Raw genomic sequence first — 22,016 nt, forward strand, 5'->3', positions numbered from 1 at the left:
GGATCTGGGAGTTTTGGTAGATCAAAAGCTTAATAATGGCATGCAATGCCATGCTGAGGTTTCTAAAGTGAGTATAATCCTCTCTTGTATGAGAGAGATAGATAGATAGAGAGAGAGAGAGAGAGAGATAATTTTACCCCTGTACAAATCATTAGTAAGACTTCATCTGGAATATGCAGCTCAGTTTTGGGCACCATTTCACAAAAAGATCATTGGGGAACTGGAGAAAGTATAGAGAAGGGCAACCAAACTGATAAGAGGCATGGAGGAGCTCAGCTATGAGGAAAGATTAGAGGAACTGAATTTATTCTCTCTTGAGAAGAGGAGATTAAGGGGGGATATGATCAACATGCATAAATACATCAGTGGTTCATATAGTGAACTCAGTGTAGAGCTATTCACCCTGAGGTCACCACAGAGGACAAGGGGACACTCTTTACGTCTGGAGGAAAATAAATGTAATCTCCAAACACAGAAAGGTTTCTTCACAGTAAGAGCTTTGAAAATGTGGAATAGACTCCTTCAAGAGTTGGTTCTGGCCAGCTCAGTGGATTGCTTTAAAAAAAGGCCTGGATTCTTTCCTAGATACACAGATATAACTGGATACTAATATTTATAGGTAAAGTTGATCCAGGGAATATCTGATTGCCTCTCGGGGGATCAGGAAGGAATTTTTTTCCCTGCAGGAGCAAATTGGATCATGCTTTGCTGGGGTTTTTTTTGCCTTCCTCTGGATCGACTGTATATAACTGTTTTTTTTAATGGTTGAACTGTATGGACTTTTTTCAGCCAGACTATGTAACTATATACAACCTGCTGTAGTACGCACTCTCAAATGCCAGAATCTCAGAGGGCAGCACATAATCTGGCATTTGCCTGTTGAATAATAGATGGTGAGTCTTATTGCCATGGAGAGTGAGAGTCAATCTTGATGTGGGCAAGGCAGATAATGCTTTTGTAAGATTTTAGACATTGTGGTTTTTAAGGTGTCATTCCAAAAAGCATTTTCAATATTTTTTAAATCTGTAGCTTTCTAAGAAATGATACGTGGTGATCCTGCCATGAAGGTCCTGGCTCAGACACCTCCATTGTAGGGTGACAATGCTCTGTCCTTTTCTCCCAGTTGTTCTTTTGCTCGTTAACCTGCTACATGTGCTTTCAATAATGACTAAAAGTGTCCATTTCTACACACATATGCAGATACAGTCCATTATTGGCACCATTAGGTAACCTACCCTTAGAAATTACATACACTCATTGAGTCCATGTAGACAGAAAATGGCTACAAACCCTTATTCCTTGACTTTTAATACTTTGAGATTGGAAATCAGCCAGCACATCAATAAGAAATTCATATTACAAGTCACCACATACCAACAAAACACTTTTTAAAAATGTAATAGGGAAGGTTTAGAACCTCTGCCAGGTTTTGTTATTGTCTCAGTGTCTTACTGGAGAGATTTGTCCTGATTTTGCATAGTAGGTGGGCGGTACCTCTAAAGGGAGAAACAGACAATAAATACACAATACATGGTTTAACCCTTCCCCATATCCAAAGCTAAGAAAAAGGGACATTAATCCACCAATGTAAAATGCCTATTCTAATTATTGCTGCTTGGTTGTGTTTCCATATTTGATGTTACAGTATATCAAAAATAACACATTCAGAAGACACCACTAGTGAAAAATGAGAATCATCTCTTAGACAATTATGGTTTTCTTACCATATTAAACTGATTCAGGGATACACTCAGAGACCATGAAAATATCTGTTTGTATTTACTGACATTTTGGACATGTTGAAGATAGGAAATCTGACATTTTAGAATGTGTTTGTGCATTATTATACGATATATAAAATATCATGATTCATGTGTCCTGGTAACTCTTATATGGTATTATTTTATTTAACTTTAGAGGGTAACTCCACTTTTGTTAACCACTTCAATACTGGGCACTTTTACCCCCTTCCTGCCCAGGCCAATTTTCAGGTTTCAGTGCTCTCACACTTTGCATGACAATTGCGCGGTCATGCAACACTGTACACAAACTAAAATTTTATAATTCTGTTCACACAACTAGAGCTTTCTTTTGGTGGTATTTAATCACTGCTGGGGTTTTTATTTTTTGCCAAATTAACAAAAAAAGACCAAAAATTAAAAAAAAAAACAAAAAAACACGTTTTTCTTTGTTTCTGTTATAAAAGTTTGCAAATAGATAATTGTTCTACGTAAATTTAGGCCAAGATGTATTCTTCTACATTTCTTTGGTGAAAATAACCCAAATCAGTATTTATTTAGTCTGTAGGAAAGTTATAGAGTTCACAAATTATGGGATATATCTTATAAATTGATCAGTCCTGAAGTACTGACAGCCAATCTAATTTCTTGAGGCTCAAAAATGTCAGAACAGAACAGATATCCCACAAATTACCCCTTTTTGCAAGCATTTAACTGAATGAAATCGATTCATTCAGTTTTTTTTTGTTGTGATTAGCTGTGATTGGCCACGGCTAATCACATGACACAGATGGGCTGTAATTTGCCCAACCTGTGCATGTGATCGCTGTGCCCATTCACAGCTAGACACACTTGTATACGATGGATGGCATGAAAGGAAGCCATCCATCGTATACAACTGTCATGTGACCTGCTGTGATTGGTCACAGCAGGTCACATGGTAGTGGCAACGGGGCCGGTACACAGATCTGTCATCGGCCGTGTCCGAGGTACACAGCTGGTGACAGATCTCTCCACAGCGTGGCCCTGTGAGCATGCGCAATGCGCGTTTCGGAAAGGACGCCATATGGCATCCTCCCGGAGGGACGAAGTGTTTGCCCGGCCGCCATTTGGCCATAGACCGGGTGGCAACTGGTTAAAATCAATTATAGGACAAATATATAAAAATTATACACAAGCTTTTTTTTCCCTTTCAATAAATGTTTAAAAAATGCACAGATAACAGGCAAATATGTGGTCTCACAGTGATACATATGGAGATGTAGATTACAATGTTTACACAGCCGGTGAGTAGTGAGTGTAAGAAACTCACATAGTCTTAACAACCTGGAAATCTACATTCAACCATTTAGGAAAAATTAATAAATCGTCAAGTTCCATCAAGGTGGATTAAAAAAAAAAAAAAGAGGGAAGAGCTCAACTAAATCCACAGACAGCAGCACAAGGGACACATCACATTGACTGTAAGTAATGTTCTTCATGCTGTTTTTTTAAAACATGTTTTGACAAAATTTAGGCTTTAAGGGAGGTAAGTAACCCATTTATCTCTATCTGTGGCACCTAAACACACACATGGTAGTACTTACATTGTTAACTTCAGTGGCTATAAACACTGAATAGCAAAGAGCAGGCTTGGGCAGCACAAATGGGAGACACTAAACCTGGGTATACATGGGGCATTTTTTTTCGCTCAACCAGCGGGTTGAAGGTAAAAAAAAAAAAAAAACCGACATATCCTCATATTATTATCATATTATCCATTTATGTGTTTGATTGTCATGTTCCACCAATATGGTGTTTTTTTTAACTTAATAAAAGATGTTAAATCATTTTTTTGTACAATTGATATCGTTTTGTATCTTTAAAACCCCATTAGTTTTTTCTTGCTAGGGTTATATTTAACTACATTTCCAATTAAGGGTGTGGTACCAGTAAAACCTACCCATAAGGATCTGGAGAGATTTTCTGTCTCCATCTTCCACCCCATGTATATCTAATGCACATTTAAAAGAATGGGCTGCCATGCCTGCGCAAACCCGGGCCGTAAACTCGCATAGATGTGAATCAAGCATTAATGTCTTTCTAAATATATAAACTGTTTAAACAAGTCATCCATTCATTTGTTAGTCTAAGACTCTAAGTGGTTTTCCCATTTTCAGCAAATTAACACCCTCTTTTCTCTAATCTGGTTGAGAACTGTATAAATTAACAATAATAATAAACATAATATTAATTATGTAAAGCCTTTTAAACTGCTTAAGGATCAGTTAAAGCAGAACTAATCTGAAAAAGAAAAAAATGTGAGCAAGCAGGCTCTTTACAGCAGAAAATACATGCTATGTCTCTTCTGCAATAAGAAAAAAAAAAAAAAACACTTACCTACCTGTTTGAAATCTGCTTTAGAATGTACACTGGGCTGTGCAGTGTTCATTCTCGTATATATTGATTCACTTTTAAATTATTCTCCTATTGAGGATATTCATTTGTTTAGTATGTGTTTTTTAAAGAATTTTACACAAAGAGAGTAAACAGTCAACATTAAGGTGAACAAAGATGATCAAAATGATAAGCCCGTAAGAAACAAATATTGGTCAACAGATGTAAAAATAAAGAGTAATAATTGATATACGAGCGCTAGGTGGAATAGAATAAGCAGCTGGCATTAAAGGTCAACCTCCAACCCTCATAAAACATACATATTCAGAAATGCAGCGCTATTAAAAATTATGACTTATAAAACAACAAAATAAAATATAAATATAAATATAAAAATGCGCTGTGGAGCGCTACAATAAAGGTGATAATAGCATCTAGATATGACGCATAAGGTGCGATATTGACATCCAATAATGAGATAAACATCCAATATATAAAAAGGTGAACTTCCGTGCTTCCAGTGGATGTGAGAATGAGTATATATTGCACTAACCAGATAGCGCAATTAAAAGTGCATTTGAGTACATAGACCACTCCTGGTCATCAGCATCCTAGGGGTAACCTCTGGGATCATCTGGCATACATCCGCACATCAGCTGATCATTCGACTGCTACTCTCCAGATCTCCAGGATAACTCCAATCCAGATGTAAATGGACCAAAAATGCACTAAAGGAATCCACCTTAAAATGCTCATGAACAAATGAGCCAGAAAAAGAGTGCTTGATAGTGCAGTATATTTTTATTATGTCAAAAAATTACAGCAAAAAAGACTTTGCACTCACATCTGGCAAGATGAATATGGAAACAGATTCAAAGATGGCCGCCGGCCTTCCTCATGGCCTGTGCTGCGTGACGTCACTGGCTTGGCTCCTCCCTAACATGTTTCGTGCTCGTGCACGTTATCAAAGGGAGCGTGCCATAACCAGAAGCTTGTTTATATACGGAGCCACGCTCATGCGCAGTACAGCGATTAGATGCCATATTGGTGAAGCCGTGCATGCGCGGTACACCTGAGAGCGCCCATCTTAGTGACTGGATTCAGAAAGCAGACAGATGGGGAGAATGCACTTGTCATATAGTTGAATGGGTCAGTATTAAACAATCGGGGCAAACAATCTCCCCTATTACAATCACAATATTATAATATTAAAAAACAATCCAACTCATGATCTGACAATAATGTTTAAAAGGTAGTATGAACAAATAGTATAGGAATTAAATACATAAAAAGCAGATGTGTACCAGCATATGTAAATAAAGACGATAAAATCCATAATCAATATTATAGATAAAAAGTATGGGTTAAACCAGATACGATACGATGATATGCGAAATAATCATCTCAAAAAATATGGTAAAAACAGACAATTGTTATAATGAATTAATATAAATTAAATAAAAATATATAATTACATATATAAAAAATTATATATATAAAAAAATCTAAATAAAAAATATCTAGAAAGAAGGCACTGGAACATAAAAGCTAAAAGAAGAGACCTAAAAGTAATGCGAAAAAACCATAAAAAATATCATGGAAAATATCAAACGTAAAAACCATAAAAAATAGAAACCATACTATACACATGAATAAGGGAAACAGAATAAAATAAAGGATTAAGAGTAAAAATTTATATATATTTATTCTGTATAAAAAGGTAAAAGCTCAAGGAAGTCAAAATTAGCTTGTGTCGATAAAACAATTAATGTCAAGATCAACATTCAAGCCATGTGGTATAAGTGAATGTAATTAGAAAATCCATTTTGTTTCCATCATAGATAAGTTTCTACGTTTGTGCATTCCTCTCCAATGTTTCTTAATAATGTCTATGCCCACAAACTTGAGACAAGACGGATTCCTATTATGAAAGTCACGAAAATGCTTGGAGCGGGAATGTTCTTTATATCCTCTTTTGATGTTATATAAATGTTCCCTTAATCTGTCTCTAAGTCTTCTCGTAGTTCTCCCAATGTACTGTTTACCACAGGGACATTCTAGAAGGTAAACCACGTGCATGCTATTGCAAGTGATGAGTGACTTTATATCATACCTCTTTCCTGTCACACTAGAGCAAAAAGGTTTCTTATGGATTCCATTATGGAGACATAGCATGCATCTGTTACATGGGTAAAAACCTTTTAGGCCAAAACCAAAAGACACTTGCTTGGGGGGTTGACCACATTTGGCGCTAAAGTGTGCCCTAATGAAAGTGCTTTATGATAAGTGATTTCAGCGTGGTCGGGTAAAACATTACCTAGTACTGGGCCATTCTTCAAGATAGTCCAGTTCTTTTTAATAATTTTAGCGACCTCTTTGTACTGTACGGAGAAGTTTGTAATGAAAGGACAGAATTTATTCGATTTAGAAGTCGTTTTAGAGACAAAAAGATCCTCTCTGTTCAAATCACCAACTTCTTTGATTTCTTTATCCAAGGTAACCGGGTCATAACCCTTTTCCAAAAATCTATTTCTGAGAAAATTAGCATGCAAAACAAAATCCTCTTTCATGTTACAATTTCTGCGTAGGCGCAGAAATTGTCCTTTTGGAATATTGCTTAACCAACTTGGATGATGGCAGCTGTCCATAGGCATGTAACCATTTTTGTCTGTAGCTTTAACAAAAAGTTTTTGTAAAAATCCCAGGGCTTTGGTTAAAAAGGGTGGGATCTAAAAAGTTTATTTCACTATAATCGTGTTGGTAGGTGAGCTTAATATTCAAGTCATTAAAATTAAGCGTGGTGAAAAAATTAATAAGTGAGGATTCATCTCCTTGCCAAAGTAATAATATATCATCTATATATCGTCTATAGAAAATAAGAGCTGGCCAATCTCTAGCATAGGTTAAGTCCTCTTCCCTTCTGGATATAAAGAGGTTGGCCAGACTAGGGGCAAACTTGGCAACCATTGCTACGCTGTCGTCTGCAGATAATATTTATCACAAAGCCAAAAATAATTGTGGCTCATTACAAAATTGAGAAGTTCAAGAACAAAACTTTTCTGAGCCATTGTGATATCTGTGCCTGTGTTGAGATAAAATTCAGCAGCAGTCATTCCATCTTCATGTTTAATGTTGCTATATAAAGCAGCCACATCTGCAGTAACCAGATAAGGCGGGGTATGGAGTGTTATCTCTTTCAGATCTATTGGTATCCTTAAGGAAAGTGGGGGTATCACAAACCAAAGGTTGGAGAAAGTAGTCAATGTACTCTCCAACACGTGAGCAAAGGGAGCCTATGCCGCTTACTATGGGCCTTCCAGGGGGATTGACAGGGTCTTTGTGGACTTTTGGCAAACAGTAGAGTATACGTAATCTTGGGGCAGCTGGTCAGAGATAGTTTCTTTTTTGTTTAACCACCTTCCGCCCGCTCTATAGTACAATGACGGGAGCAAGGTGGTTCTCTCGTTCTGATAGAACGCCATATGACGTCCTTCCATTCTCACCGCGCATGCGCGGCTCAGGGAACGTGCAGCGTGGCGATCGCCGATGCGCTGTGTCCCTCGGACACAGCGGATCACGGAAAGAGCCGAAGATGTCGGCTCCGTCATGTGATCAGCTGTGTCCAATCACAGCTTATCACATGTAAACACGGAAATGCTGGTTATCGGCATTTCTCTCCTCTCCAGCTATCAAGCTGACAGCTCGAGAGGAGAGGAGAGCCGGCAATCGTCTTTCCACGGAGGGGACATGTACACTGATCATCAGGGCAGTGATGATCAGTGTGCCCTGATGATCAGTGTTGCCTCAGAAGTGCCACCTGTCAGTGTCCATCAGTGCCAGCAGTCAGTGCTCATCAGTGCCACGTGCCAGTGCCCATTAGTGCCACATCAATGCCACATATCAGTGCATACCAGCGTACATCAATGCCACATATCAGTGCCCATCTAAGCTGCCTTTCAATGTCACCCATCAGTGCCAGTCAGTGCCACCTATCAATGCCAATCAGTGCCACCTATCAGTGCTCCCAATCAGTGCCACCTATCAGTGCCAGTCAGTGTCGCCTATCAGTGCGCATCAGTGCCGCCTATCAGTGCCAGTCAGTGACGCCTATCAGTGCCAGTCAGTGTTGCCTAACAGTGCCAGTCAGTGCTGCCTATCAGTGCCAGTCAGTGCTGCCTAACAGTGCCAGTCAGTGCTGCCTAACAGTGCCATATATCAGTGTCATGTATCAGTGCTGCCTTTCAGTGCCCATCAGTGATGCCTGCCAATGCCCATCAGTGCAACCTACCAGTGCCTCATCAGTGCCCATCAGTGCCACCTATTAGTGTCCATCAGTGCAGCCTATCAGTGCCCATCACTGCAGCCTCATTAGCGCACATCAGTGAAGGAGAAAAATAACTTATTTCCAAATTGTATAACAAAAACTAAGAAAAAACTTTTTTTAAAAAAATTTTTCAGTGGTTTTTGGTTTGTTTAAGAAAAAATAAAAATCATCATAGTACCTATCTATGACTGGGCCTCATTGTTGTATGGAGTGTGCTGGACTCTTTGTATTATAGAACCAATAAACTGCCTCCATCATTATATATTTGGAAATAAAGTATATTTGAAGATTTCCAAAACCTAGTTTCTAACTTGAGCTTCAAAGTTCAGGTTAAATTTGAAAGGAAAGCTATATTTTCCCAAAGGACTTATTATAAACCACTAAAACAGTTTTTTAAGTGGGGTTCGGAGGAACCATTGGGCACCACGAGAAGTTCCCTGGGTTTCTGCCACTAGCTGTTGTTGCAACAAGTTTATATTGAGCTAACATTAACTCCACTATTCCCCTTGCAGCTATTTTAAGTACTGCCAATTGGAGTTCCAGCTCCTGATGTCACTGAGCGATGTAGGATAAAGTAGAGGCCTGATGAGAATAAGGGGTACGGTCACATATATCTAGCGGTGCAGGACCATGTACTGTATATTTGGTAAGTAGAATCCAATGAATAGGAGATCTGTGCAAAATTTTTAAAATCTTTAGTTTTGGATTGAATATGAATAGAAATCATTAAAATTGTTACCTGGATTGGATTCTGAAAAACTCAGCCCAGTCAAGTTTTTACTCTGATTCTGAGTAAGTTTTATGAGTAGAAATCTCTAAAACACTTTGATCTTACTCCTAGCTATTAGATAAAGAATAAACAGGTGGCGCACACACCTGTTTATTCCTTATCTAGTGGATGATCTCCCCATCTGAGGAGGGCTGCACCCCTGAAGCATCTCATTTGGTTGTCGCTGTCCTTGTTCCCTAGGCTTCCCTTTGTCTGTGCATTTCCTGAGGCGCTGGAGAGTACATACGATATCACTCCTAGCTATGTGTGTTCTTGCTGCTAGTTGCCACTCCCAGGCTGTTTAATGCACAATTTTATATATGGATGAATAATTGTTATTGCTTTTTTCTCTTAATATTCAGGATTACACAGCCAACTCATAAGCTCCAAACGTCCTTCGGCATGGTCTTCTGGCCTGATATAGTTCATTTTTTTACCTGAACAAATTATAAGTCTGAAAAGCTCTGTTCAGTTGTGCAATCAGTTCCACTGCAGAGTGGAGTTTGCACTGAACACCAATATAATGTAAATTTTGCACTGAACATAAATGCAGTGTGGGTTTTGCATTTATTTTTCTATTTATTGTTATATCTCCACATTTGTCCACAACTCACTAATCTCACTAACCTGTTGTGGGCTGCAGATCAGAAACTTTTTCCAGGGTTCCTCCGATACCTTTTTTAAAGGATTCCTCCAGGGCAAAAATGTTGGGAAGGATGTATTAAAAATGTAACTGTATGATTCTTTCATAGGGAAAAGTAATATAGAATATTTACATACCTACACAAACCATTTTGTAATTTAACGCTATTAAAATAATTTCATTTCAATCTAAAGCCAGCTATAATTTTCTAAAACGGCCATTAAAAAAATGCTGCTTTCCTGTAAGCACTGTAACTGGGGGTGTGTACAGAATGTTCCCAGAGAAGTCATTTCTTGTTAATATGATTGGTTCACTGGTTTTCTCAGCAGTGTGTCTTATTAGCACACTGGGACCAATTATGTCACTACAAGACACAGACCCTCCCACTGGGAACACAAAATGAAGAAAGTAAGTGGAATAGAGGTGTGAATTTCTAGCAAAGCAGCAGAACGAAAGATTCTGTAGTGGTGTTTATTAACATCCTTGCAAAGTATGTCACTGATATAGACAGGATTATTTTTTTTCAACCAAAGGGAAGTGGCATCTCAATGTGTGCAGTAGATAACATATTGCCTGATTTCTTTCTGTTAGGTGATGTGCTCTCATAACAGCAGTTTGATGTATAATATTGCAATCATTCTTGAAGCAAATCAACTTGAGAGTTTAAGTAGCAAAATGAGAGTTCATTATGAATTTATATGGTCACATACAGCAAAGATAATTTTTGAATTGGTAAACAGTGCATTCATTACCTTTACTCCATAGTTGAATCAACAGAGTGTTGTTCAGGGGTTGATTAAGAATAATAAGCCCACAGTTCAAATGTTCTGCAAGGAAGAGAGAAATACGTTAAGAGGTGTTATCATATAAAGAAAAATCAACAAAAACATCTCGCACAAAAACACGTTGGCATATAAATGGTGTGAAATAACTATAGAACTTTGGACTACTGTAAAAATAAGTTGCTGACACCAATGATCCATCATTGACATACTGATGTCACTTGCTCAGTGTAATTGTGATAATTAGTATTTCCACCAGCTAATCAAGAAGAATTCATTGCAAGATCCACCCACACCCAAATGCAATTCAGAACAAATGGCCTCACATCAAAGTGGATTACACTGGAATTTGCAGACATAAGTTTGCAACCATGCAAATAAAACACTTTGGGGTCGATTTGCTAAAACTAGAGAGTGCAGCTGAGCATGGTAGCCAATCAGCTTCTAACTTCAGCTTGTTCAATTAAGCTGACAAAAAAAAAAACTGGAAGCTGAAGGTTTCTATACAAAAGCTGCACCAGATTACAGTTTTAGTAATCAATCCCTTTATTTTCACAGGTCTTAACCTCCCAAAAACCTCCAAAAGTGTGACGTCAGTGATGTCCTAACAAACAGGTATCTAAACACCAACCAACTAAAAGAAACATATTTCCACTGCCTATGACTTCACAATGAGGTTCAAATCCTGGCATGCACATACATAAAAATGCACTCATGTATAAACACAAAAAGCTATTATTGACCAATGACATGTTCATCCTGAAAATATTAATGAGCTCCCTGCATAACTCACATAAATCACTATGGGCATTGACATGTACATGTATATTGAAAAGAAAATATTCCAAAATTGTCAGCTGTTCCCTACATAAATGCACCATAAATTATGGGTTTTTTTGTAACAAGTATGAGTATTTTCAAATGACTTAATAGACTCCTTAATTTTTGTGATTTCAATTTTTTTATGTAGCGTTAACAATGGAAACAAAATGGACAAAAGTGAAAAAATGTTGACATATGAAAGCTAAAAAGAAAAATCTGCAGAAAAAAAGAAGAAAAAAGGCAAGAAGAAAAGGAAGAAACAGCTGACTTAAAAAAAAAAAAAAAGATTTTTTTTTTTTTTTTTTTTTTTAACAATTGCAGGTTCACTAGTACTGTCATTATGTGCAGATTAAAGGACAATACTTTAATTTGAATGCAAGCACTAATAGGCCTTATGCACAAGGGACGTCTGAAAAAGCACATCTGAACGCCATTACTGCTGGCAGGAAAATGTGGCATGTAAAATGTGTTTTTACAGGCTGGAAAAAAAAACAACACTCAACATCTGTGCAAGCAGTGTTTTTTTAAGTTCCTTAGCTAGCCACACAGAGGAGTTGCTTCCTCAGAACATTGACAGCAATAGCGGCTTCAGCTCCAGCTATGTCCCACTACCACCCCAGCAATTGAGGCAGGAACCTTTCCAGCCTCTGTGTTGGCCCAGCTCTGCATTAGTACATCAATTATGCTTTTTCCTAAAAGTTGAATTCAACACCCTCTTCCCTGGGTATAACCAATGAATCATTGGCCCTACTTGAGGACACTTGCTGGACATGGACAGCACTCAACTGACTCCACAGACAAGAATAGAGAGGAGACCTGCAGATGAACTGAGCCTGGGGTGCTTGTTATGCATAGCAACATTTTTTTTCTTTGCTGGCTGTTAAAATATTGGGTGAGAGGATATTTAAAGTGGAGTTCCACTCAAAAGTGGAAGCTCCACTTATTTGCCTCCTCCCAACTTCCACTGCCATATTTGGCACCTTTTAGGGGGGAGGGGTTAGCAGGTACCTGGCTTTAACACGTACCTGCTCCCACTTCTGGCTCAGTTCGCAAGTGAGGCGGAAGTTTGGCCCCCTCCTTCCTCCCACAGTCTCCTGCAAACTTTTCCCAGGAGACTGCTGGACCAATAAGGAGGCGCAGTGCGACTCACGCATGCAAAGTGGACACCAGGCTGTGAAACCGCAAGCTGTCACAGCCTGGTGCCCACAGTTGAAATGCCCGCACCGTGGAGGAAAGGAGAGAAGGGACTGTGCGGGTGAGAAGATCGCTGGACTGAGACAGGTGAGCGTGTGTTTATTAAAAGTCAGCAGCTACAGTTTTTGTAGCTGCTGACTTTTAATAAACACAAAAACGGCTGGAACTTCACTTATAATAAGCAAATTAGTTAGCAGACTTTAGGATTACTTTAACACTTCATACAGATGATTAGTATACGATTGATATATTTTTTTTTTTTTTTTAAATACTGCACTTTCTGTTTAATGCATGTCATGTTTGCCCACTTACAAAGAAATGAAGGGTCTATCATTTTCATCATAGGTGTATTTTAAATGATAGAGACAGGATATCAACCAAAAATCCAGAAAAAACACATGACACAAAAGATAGAAATTGAGTTGCAGTTTAGTGAGTGAAATAAGTATTTGATCCCCAAACAAAACATGAGTTAGTACTTGGTGGAGGAACCCTTGTTGGCAAGCACAGAGGTAAGACGTTTCGTGTAGTTGGTTACCAGATTTGCACACATTTCAGGAGGGATATTGGTTGACTCTTCTTTACAGGTCTTCTCTAAATGCTTAAGGTTTCTTGGCTGTGGCTTGGCAACTCAAAGTTTAAGCTTCCTCCATACATTTTCTATAGGATTAAGGTCTGGAGACTGGCTAGGCCAGACCTTAATGTGCTTCTTCTTGAGCCACTCCTTTGTTGCCTTGGCGGTATGTATTGGGTCATTGCCATGCTGCAAGACCCATCCACGACCCATCTTCAATGTTCTGGCTGAGGGAAGAAGGTTCTCATCCAAAATCTTACAATACATGGCCCCATCCATTGGCTCCTCAATGCGGCAAAGTCAACCTGTACCTCTAGCAAAAAAACAGCTACAAAGCATAATTTTTCCCCACTTCCGTGCTTGACTGTGGGGTTGGTGTTCTTAGGGCCATAGTCAGCATTTTTCTTCCTCCAAACACAACGAGTCGAGGTAATGCCAAAGAGCTCAATTTTGGTCTCATCTGACCACAGCACTTTCTCCCAATGCTTCTCTAAATCATTTAGATGTTAATTGTCAAACTTCATACGGGTCTGTACATGTACCTTCTTGAGGAGGGGGACCTTGCAGGTGCTGCAGGATTTCAATCTATGGCGGCGTATTAAGTTACCTATGGTTTGTTTGGTGACTGTGGTCCCAACTGCCTTGAGATCATTCACAAACTCCTCCTGTGTAGTTCTGGGCTGATCCCTCACTTTTCTCATGATCATCCTTACCCCATGAGGCGAAATCTTGCATGGAGCTCCAGATCAAGGGAGATTGATGGTTATTTTGTATTTCTTCCATTTGTGAATATTTGCTCCAACAGTTGTTTCCTTCTCACCAAGTTTCTTGCCGATAGTTTTGTAGCCCATTTCAGCTTTGTGCAGGTCTACAATAATGTCCCTGACGTCCTTTGACAGCTCTTTGATCATTTGCCCATGGTGATGAGGTTTGAATGGAAGAAAGATTCTGTGGACAGGTGTCTTTTATACACATAACGAGTTGTTGTTAGGAGCACCTTCTTAAATTGACAGGACTAATCTGTGTACCACATGGGCACATAGCCAGTCTGTGGAAGCCAGAATTATTGTTGGTTGGTAGGGGATCAAATACTTATTTTACTCACTGACCTGCAACTCAATTTATAACATTTGTATCATGTGTTTTTACTGGATTGTTGTTGATGTTCTGTCTATCATTTAAAATACACCTATGATAAAAATTATAGACCTTTCATTTCTTTGTAAGTGGGCAAACTTACAAAATCTGAAGGGGATCAAATAATTATTTTCCCCATTGTAAGTTAATAAAGATTGGATGTTCTGTATTATCATATTTTCTTGGAGAAATAATTGGTTTTATATTGTTTCAAGCAGGGAAAAAAGTGACAGCTTCTTTTTTATACTGAATTACTGCAAAACAGATTTACAAGATATTTTATTGAGGAAAAATATTTTCAAATAATTTTATCCATTCAAAAATGCCTAAACATAAGAACATATTTATAGGTTGTTTTCATTTCATAATCTATTTTATTAGGAATATTTTAGACATTGCATTACTGAAAGGAATAACAAATACAGTAGTGTAACAAGGAAATTACTAGAGACATATCCATCTCAATTAACCATTTCACACAGTGTGCAACAAAACAGTTCAGAAGAACAAGAGACATAAGGGGGTTTATTTACTAAAGCTGGAGAGTCCAAAATCAGACTCCCTTCTGCATAGAAACCAATCAGCTTCCAGGTTTCATTGCCAAAGCTTCATTGAACAAGCTGAGGTTAGAGGCTGATTGGTTTCTATGCAGAAGGGAGTCTGATTTTGGACTCTCCAGCTTTAGTAAATAAACCCCATGATGTGTAAATAAGCATAAGGAAAAATCTACAGAGATATAACAAAGCTATGCTAAATATATTGTATACACAACTCTCAAAGTCATATCAAACAAGAAAACCAAGGTATGTGAAGATCGAAATCACAGTCGAGTTATCTGTTGTTTCAATGTAATTTGGGATAATTAATCAATGTATTGAAGTCTTTTACTTAGTTTTTTTCTTTTTACTGCCTAATCATTTAAATCACATTTACCGTATTGTTCGCTCCATAAGACGCACTCCCCCCCCCCCCAAAATGAGGGGAAATGTCTGTGCGTCTTATGGAGTGAATATGGAGTGGCAGACCCGGTATTCGCGCCGCCGTGTTAGAATACTGGGCCGGCCGTTCGGCTCTACTGTGCAGAAGAACTTGCTCCTCGATCCTACCTGTTCCTTGGTCCAGCAGTGTCCTGCTTTCACCGGCCATCTTCTCTCCCTGGCACCGGCATCTTCAGTGTGGGCACCCAGCTGAGAACGCTTGCTGCTTCACAGCCGTGTGCCCACTGCATATGCACAAGAAGCGCTGCGCTTTGTGAATGGCCACCTGTAGTCTTCTGGGGCCTGTCACGTGTCCCACAAGACTACAGGGAGGACAATTCCGCAAAAGTGGGAGAGGGTACCTGTTAAATTTGGGTACCTGCCCCCCCCCTCCCCAAAGGTCTGCAGACTCTGGTCATCTCCTGTAGTATGTTCGCAGTCTCTGGTCATCTCCTGTAGTATGTTCGCAGTCTCTGGTCATCTCCTGTAGTATGTCCGCAGTCTCTGGTTATCTCCTGTACTATATTCGCAGCCTTATATTGTGTAAATATTGTTGGTTTTTCAGTTAAAAATATAAAAGTAGTGTTAACTGCTACTGTACATTGTGGAGATGGTTGAATTGAAAGTTTTCTTGTAGATCTTCCTCACTACATATTGAACTTCTTGAGGCTTGTTCTCTTGATCCAGATCTGAGACATATTTTGAAGATGCAGAAAACACTCCAGGAGGTAAGTGGTTACACAGGTGATGAGTACAACAAATATATATAGACACGTAAAGATGATTTACACTTGATAGGGCATTTTCCTTTCTTTTCTATTTGTGGAATGTAAAATCAACACACTCTCAGGTCATGCTACACCAGGTGTTTATTGGTGATGGGATATTAGTTATTAGTATACAGATCCCTACTGGGGAGTATATTGTATCAACACAAAACTGCATTGCCACCAATCTTTTGGAAACTACTGTATATCACAAAATCCCAATTTGTAGGCACATTCATATTATTACCAGCAGTTAGGAAAGTAGGCCCCTTGGAATAAAAGGTTAAAAATGAAATGCACATCCAAGCATTTAACCCCCAAAAAAGAAAAAAAAATGAGCATACCCTCATGTACAGCCTTGGCCAAAAGTTTTGAGAATGATAAAATATTAATTTACCTGCAAGGAAACACATGCAGTCATGCTTTACATAAAAAAGGATTCACAGGCAAGGATATTGCTGCTACTAAGATAGCAGGAGAGAGGTTCAACTGTTGTGAAGAAGGCTTCAGGGAACCCAAGAAAGTTCAGCATGCGATAGGACTGACTCCTAAAGTTGATTCAGCTGCTGGATCGGGGCACCACCAGTGCAGAGCTTGTTCAAGAATAGCAGAAGGCAGGTGTGAGTGCATTTGCATGCACAGTGATGCAAAGAATTTTGGAGGATAGCCTGGTGTCAAGATGGGCAGAAAAGAAGCCACTTCTCACCAGGAAAAACATCAGGAACAAACTGATATGCTGCAAAATGATACAGGGGGATTGGACTGCTGAGGACTGGGGAAAAGTAATTTTCTCTGATGAATCCCCTTTCTGATTGTTTGGGGCATCCGGGAAAAACGTTGTCCGGAGTAGAAAAGGTGAGCGCTACCATCAGTCCTCTGTCATGCCAACAGTAAAGCATCATGAGGCCATTCATGTGTGGGGTGGCTTCTCTGTCAAGGGAGAGGTCTCACTCACAATTTTGCCTAAGGATGCAGCCATGAATAAAGAAAGGTACAAAAACATCCTCTGAGAGCAACTTCTCTCAACCATCCAACAGTTTGGTGATTAACAATGCCTTTTCCAGCATGATGGAGCACCTTGCCATATGGCAAAAGTAATAACTAAGTGGCTTGGGGAACAAAACATTGAAATTTTGGGTCCATGGCCAGGAAACTCTTTGCATAAACTTAATGTAATTGTCAAAGCCTTTGACACTTATGAAATTGTTTGTAACTATACTTCAGTATACCATAGTAACATCTGACAAAAAGATTCAAAAACACTTAAGCAGCAAACTTTGTGAAAATTAATATTTCCATCATTCTGAAAACCTTGGGCCAGGGCTGTACACACACATATGAACAACAAGCAGACATCGGGTGTGCCTAGGAATGTTACAACTTCTTGTTACATATTGTTAATTCTAGGGATATTATTCCTGAATAATTGATGACCTATAAGAATAAAGCATTGCCTATGAAAACTTTGGGTACCAAAGTACAGCAAGGCTTGGTGGTATGGTATGGTTTGTTGGGTATCTACTTACTTGGTGATATTTATTGTTTTACTAAAGAAATGGGGTAATATATTACATTTTTGGACACTAAAATTAATGTTATTGTATTTTTTTGAAAACTTGCGCTTGACAATCACTGTGCTAATGACATAAAAAATTGTAAATACCACCATTTTATTCTACAGGGTTCATGCTTTAATAAAATATTTACTGTTTGGGAGTTTTAATCTTCAGGCCTAAAATTATTTTTTTTAAAGTGTGCAAAACTGAAAAAACAGCTCTTGCAGTGAGAGGTTTAAAAAAAAACAAAAACCTAGTACATTAATTTTAATGTGATGTGTTTGGGTGTATTGGATGCATACCTTTGATATATTGTATGAATAAACTGCTGAATTCATTATACACATCTAGTTTATTCTACTACCATGATTAATGTAATATATTGGATATGTGGTTTGTCATTTTACATGCATTGTTTGTTCAAGTATTCTACATATTGTAACTATACATCTTTGTGTAGTATTTTTGATGTGGATTATAGGTGCTATGTGGGATTGCATATACAGTGAAGGAAATAAGTATTTGATCACCTACTGATTTTGAATGTGTGCCCACTCACAAAGAAATGATCAGTCTAAAAATCGAATGGTAGGTGTATTGTAACACTGAGAGACAGAACAGCAACAGAAAATTCAAAAGAAATGCATGTCTAACAAATTCTGCAGTGATTTGAAAATTCATGAGGGAAATAAGTATTTGATCCCCTATCATTTAGCAGGATTTCTGGCTACCAGGTGCCTTTCATACAGGTAACAAGCTGAGATTAGAAGCAGTCTCTTAAAGGGAGTGCTGCTAATCTCATTTTGTCACCTGTATAAAAAGACACCTGTCCACAGGAGCAATCAAACAATCAGATTCTAAACTCTCCATCATGGCAAAGACCAAAGAGCTGTCTAAGGATGTCAGGGACAAGATTGTAGACCTACAAAAGGCTGGACTGGGCTACCAAAGTATCGCCAAGCAGTTTAGTGAGAAGGTGACAACAGTTGGTGCAATCATTCGCAAGTGGAAGAAACACAAAACAACTGTCAGTCACCCTAGGTCTGGTCAAAATCAGCAGGGGATCAAATACTTATTTCCTTCACTGTAATCCCAATTCTATCAGATTGCTAGCAGAGTTTGATCTGCCCCTCCTACAGCAGCCATCTTGCCACACCCTGTCTCTTTGGGGCTGGGTATGTCTAATGACTTATGTCACATGCCCCTCCACATTGTGTGCAGCAAGCTATGGCGTTACAGACGAATCTCCTTGGAGTGACATTTGCACCAGAGTGTCGCTCCAAACTCTGTCTGTGACAGAACACCTAGGACTAATGTATACAGAGTTTCACACACACTTAATTTGTTAAAAGTGCTCTTCCTGGTGTTTATTTACATCAGACCATTTTGGGTGGATAACAGATTGCGTATACATAGGCAGGGGCAAGCTGTACATGACTGACTAATTAAATAGGTGAGATTATACTGCTCATTTAAATAACCTATTAATTAACACTAGTATATTAGAAAAAAAAATCTCTAGATCTTTGGGGTTATGTGTTCTCCTGTATTCCTTGGCAGCACCTCCTTTCTTTTCCTGCCTTGTAAACATTGGTACCCACAGGGATGCCCATGGATAGTTTATAACATGTCTGTAGGTACACATGATAAAATAATATATTTTGACCTTTTTTTCCCATATTCTGTGGATAGTACTGATCATTTTTGTAATTGCTTTAGCCTTTAGATTGTTTGCCCTCCATTAAGTCCTGAGGAAGTTGGAAATACTCAGTGAAACATCTCTTTCTTCAATAAAGTTGCAATAATACTGTAGACAATGTAGTTTTCACTTGGTAGTTTATTTTTAGGATGTGAGTCTTGCTGTATTGTGCTCAATTTTACACAATTCTATGACTGTACAAAAATGTTATTAATTTGAATTACCTTCTCATTCATTCAGTTTCCCCCAGCGTTCACATTTTTTAGGTGCTGGTGAGTGGATAGTTTATCCAGGGCCCCGTTTCTTCTAGCATCAATACTGAGAGCTTAGTAGCAAAAAGACTCTATTGATCATGACATTTTGTCCAAATACTACAATAAATCTGTATTGTTGTTTCATGAATGACACTTGTAGTTTTATTAAGGATTATGCTGAGTGGACTGCAATAACAACAGCTATCTGATGCGATTGTGCTATCAAATGACCATTACCCACTCTGGATTGACCAAGAATATAAAATTGAATTTGAATGTAGGGTCTTTAAAAAAAAGGGCCTTTAGAACACCTCATTGCCCTTCTCTTTGTAAATTGAAAAGGCTTTAACACCTTCAGAAATGTAAGGATGTGTCAATTTCCAAGTCTGCACATGGTCAGCATTTCTAATGAGACATCCTAAACATATTCTAGTACTGGATACAGTGTATAACTACTGTATAATTACTGCTTTGCACATGATGTCAGCATATAATCACCAATGGCCGTGCGCATATTTTAGTCTTAAATAAAGAGGGCAGGGGGAAAGTTATTTTTTTTTTAAAGTGTACATCTATTTTGTCTTTATGAACCATTTTCAACATGAGAAATAACAGCAGGTTCTTATGCTACAGTCAGCGGACAGATGCCTCTGCTTATAACAAGCTGTTTTAACAGTTGTGATTAAGTTAGGATACATTTTCGGCATTTTTATTTGTCAAATTGAATGGCTGTGACATGCATAGATTTCGAATTAAAACAATTTGCACTTCTATGACAAAAACACTTCAGCAAAGAATAGCTTCAACTTGCTTGATAAATATTTATTGTTTCTTGTAGTGAAAGATAAATGTTCACTTAATTAAATTAATGCTCTGGTATTTCAAATGATTAGAAGCTGATTAGCAATTTTCACCAGGAAGAAAATTAAACATCTGATTGTAAAGCTTTTGAAGAATGGCAACTGAAGACTTAACTAGCAATCATTTTTTGCCAGGATTGTAATAGATGGAATGCAGCAAATGAAAAAGAATTAAACAAATATGTTTCTAACTACTTTCATCACAGGGTTTTAATTTTAAAACACATTACACAAATAAAAAAATAAATTATGCACGTGATTCTGGTTTCTACTAATTATATTTGCTTTACTTATCAATTGTTTGTGTTGTGTGTATATATAAAAACAGGCAGGACAAAAGAAAATCCTTTTTATTTACTTAGGTTATAAAGGATACGTTTACTAAAAACCAACTATTCTATTAATAAAAAATAAAGATATTTTTTACAAAAAAATTAAAGATAAAAAATAAAAAAAGGGCAAGGACCTCTTCTATCCTGTTTGTTTTCTTTTTTTTATAATTAACAATTTTTATTGGTTTTCACATAAATATACAAACATCACGTTTGAAAGAGAAATAACAAGAAAAAGCACAGCGATGGTAGAAAAATGCATAGGTACAGGACATATGTCACAAAATAACAGTGTAGAGGCTGCTAAAACCGTACATTCTGGGCAGGTAAAGAAGAAATAAAGGTATCCCATGGGTTCCATACTGCCTCAAATACAGCAATCGAACAAGTATGTAGGGCGGTCAAATATTCCATCCGTCTTACATCAGCAAGAATTTTAAACAAAATCGGCATCGAATGGGGTATACAGGATAGCCAACACATAGAAATGCTTCTCCTGGCCATGGTCAGAACATGCGCGGAGAGTTTCCTGGAAATATGTGTAGGCCCGGAAATGGCAGGCTCAATAAAAAATATAAAAGGTTCGAAAGGGAGAGAGGCATGCAAAAGCAATTGTAACAAGCACAGAACCTCTTCCCAAAAATGTAAAAAAAAAAAAAAAAATCAGTAAAATTCAGGTAAAATGTAAAATGCTTTTCATTCATCTGCGCTGTAATAGGATACAAATATATTTTTTACTATGTGAACATTTACAAAGCTGCAATCTTGGATTTTTTTCTTAGAGAATTATTGGGTTTCTCCTCCTCCTGCATGCTAGGGCTTTCAGTACAAATAATACTTACCTACAACCTCTCTCCGCCAAGATTTTTACTGTGCAGCCTTCCTGGCACTGCATTGCTGCAATTATTTATTCAATGTACAGGTCCCTGTAACCTGACAGACTGTGAATAACTTTCCAATATAGTGAAATGGAAGTTGATGTGGGATATCACACTAGAAAATAATTAAGAATTTAGAAGAAGTTTAGGGGTTCTGAGCAGTCCACACAGTAAAAATACTGAAAAGCTAGGTTGTAGGTAACTGAAATGTACTGTAAGTGAAAATCTAATTTTAACAGAAAAACATTTCCGCTGGTGGCATCTCATTTATTGACTTAATGCAGCTCTTGCAATGCGCTTAATTTGTGGCCCACTCCCCCATGTAAAAATACT

At 38.1% G+C, this 22,016-nt stretch overlaps 1 protein-coding gene across 2 annotated transcripts in view; it reads right to left on the bottom strand.

Moving 5' to 3' along the window:
• TPK1 (thiamin pyrophosphokinase 1) overlaps window positions 1-22,016 on the bottom strand; it is a 667,330-nt gene that overhangs the window by 523,011 nt on the left and 122,303 nt on the right. For both annotated transcript variants that reach the window (XM_089687337.1, XM_089687330.1), the window contains exon 3: window positions 10,604-10,678. In XM_089687337.1, coding sequence (XP_089543463.1) covers window positions 10,604-10,678 — 75 coding nt within the window. The remainder of the gene's footprint in view (window positions 1-10,603; window positions 10,679-22,016) is intronic.

Source organism: Staurois parvus, unplaced genomic scaffold (genome assembly GCF_062004578.1).
Source record: "Staurois parvus isolate SC_StPar_1 unplaced genomic scaffold, SC_StPar_1.0 ptg000020l, whole genome shotgun sequence".
In the NCBI taxonomy this organism is placed as follows: domain Eukaryota; kingdom Metazoa; phylum Chordata; class Amphibia; order Anura; family Ranidae; genus Staurois; species Staurois parvus.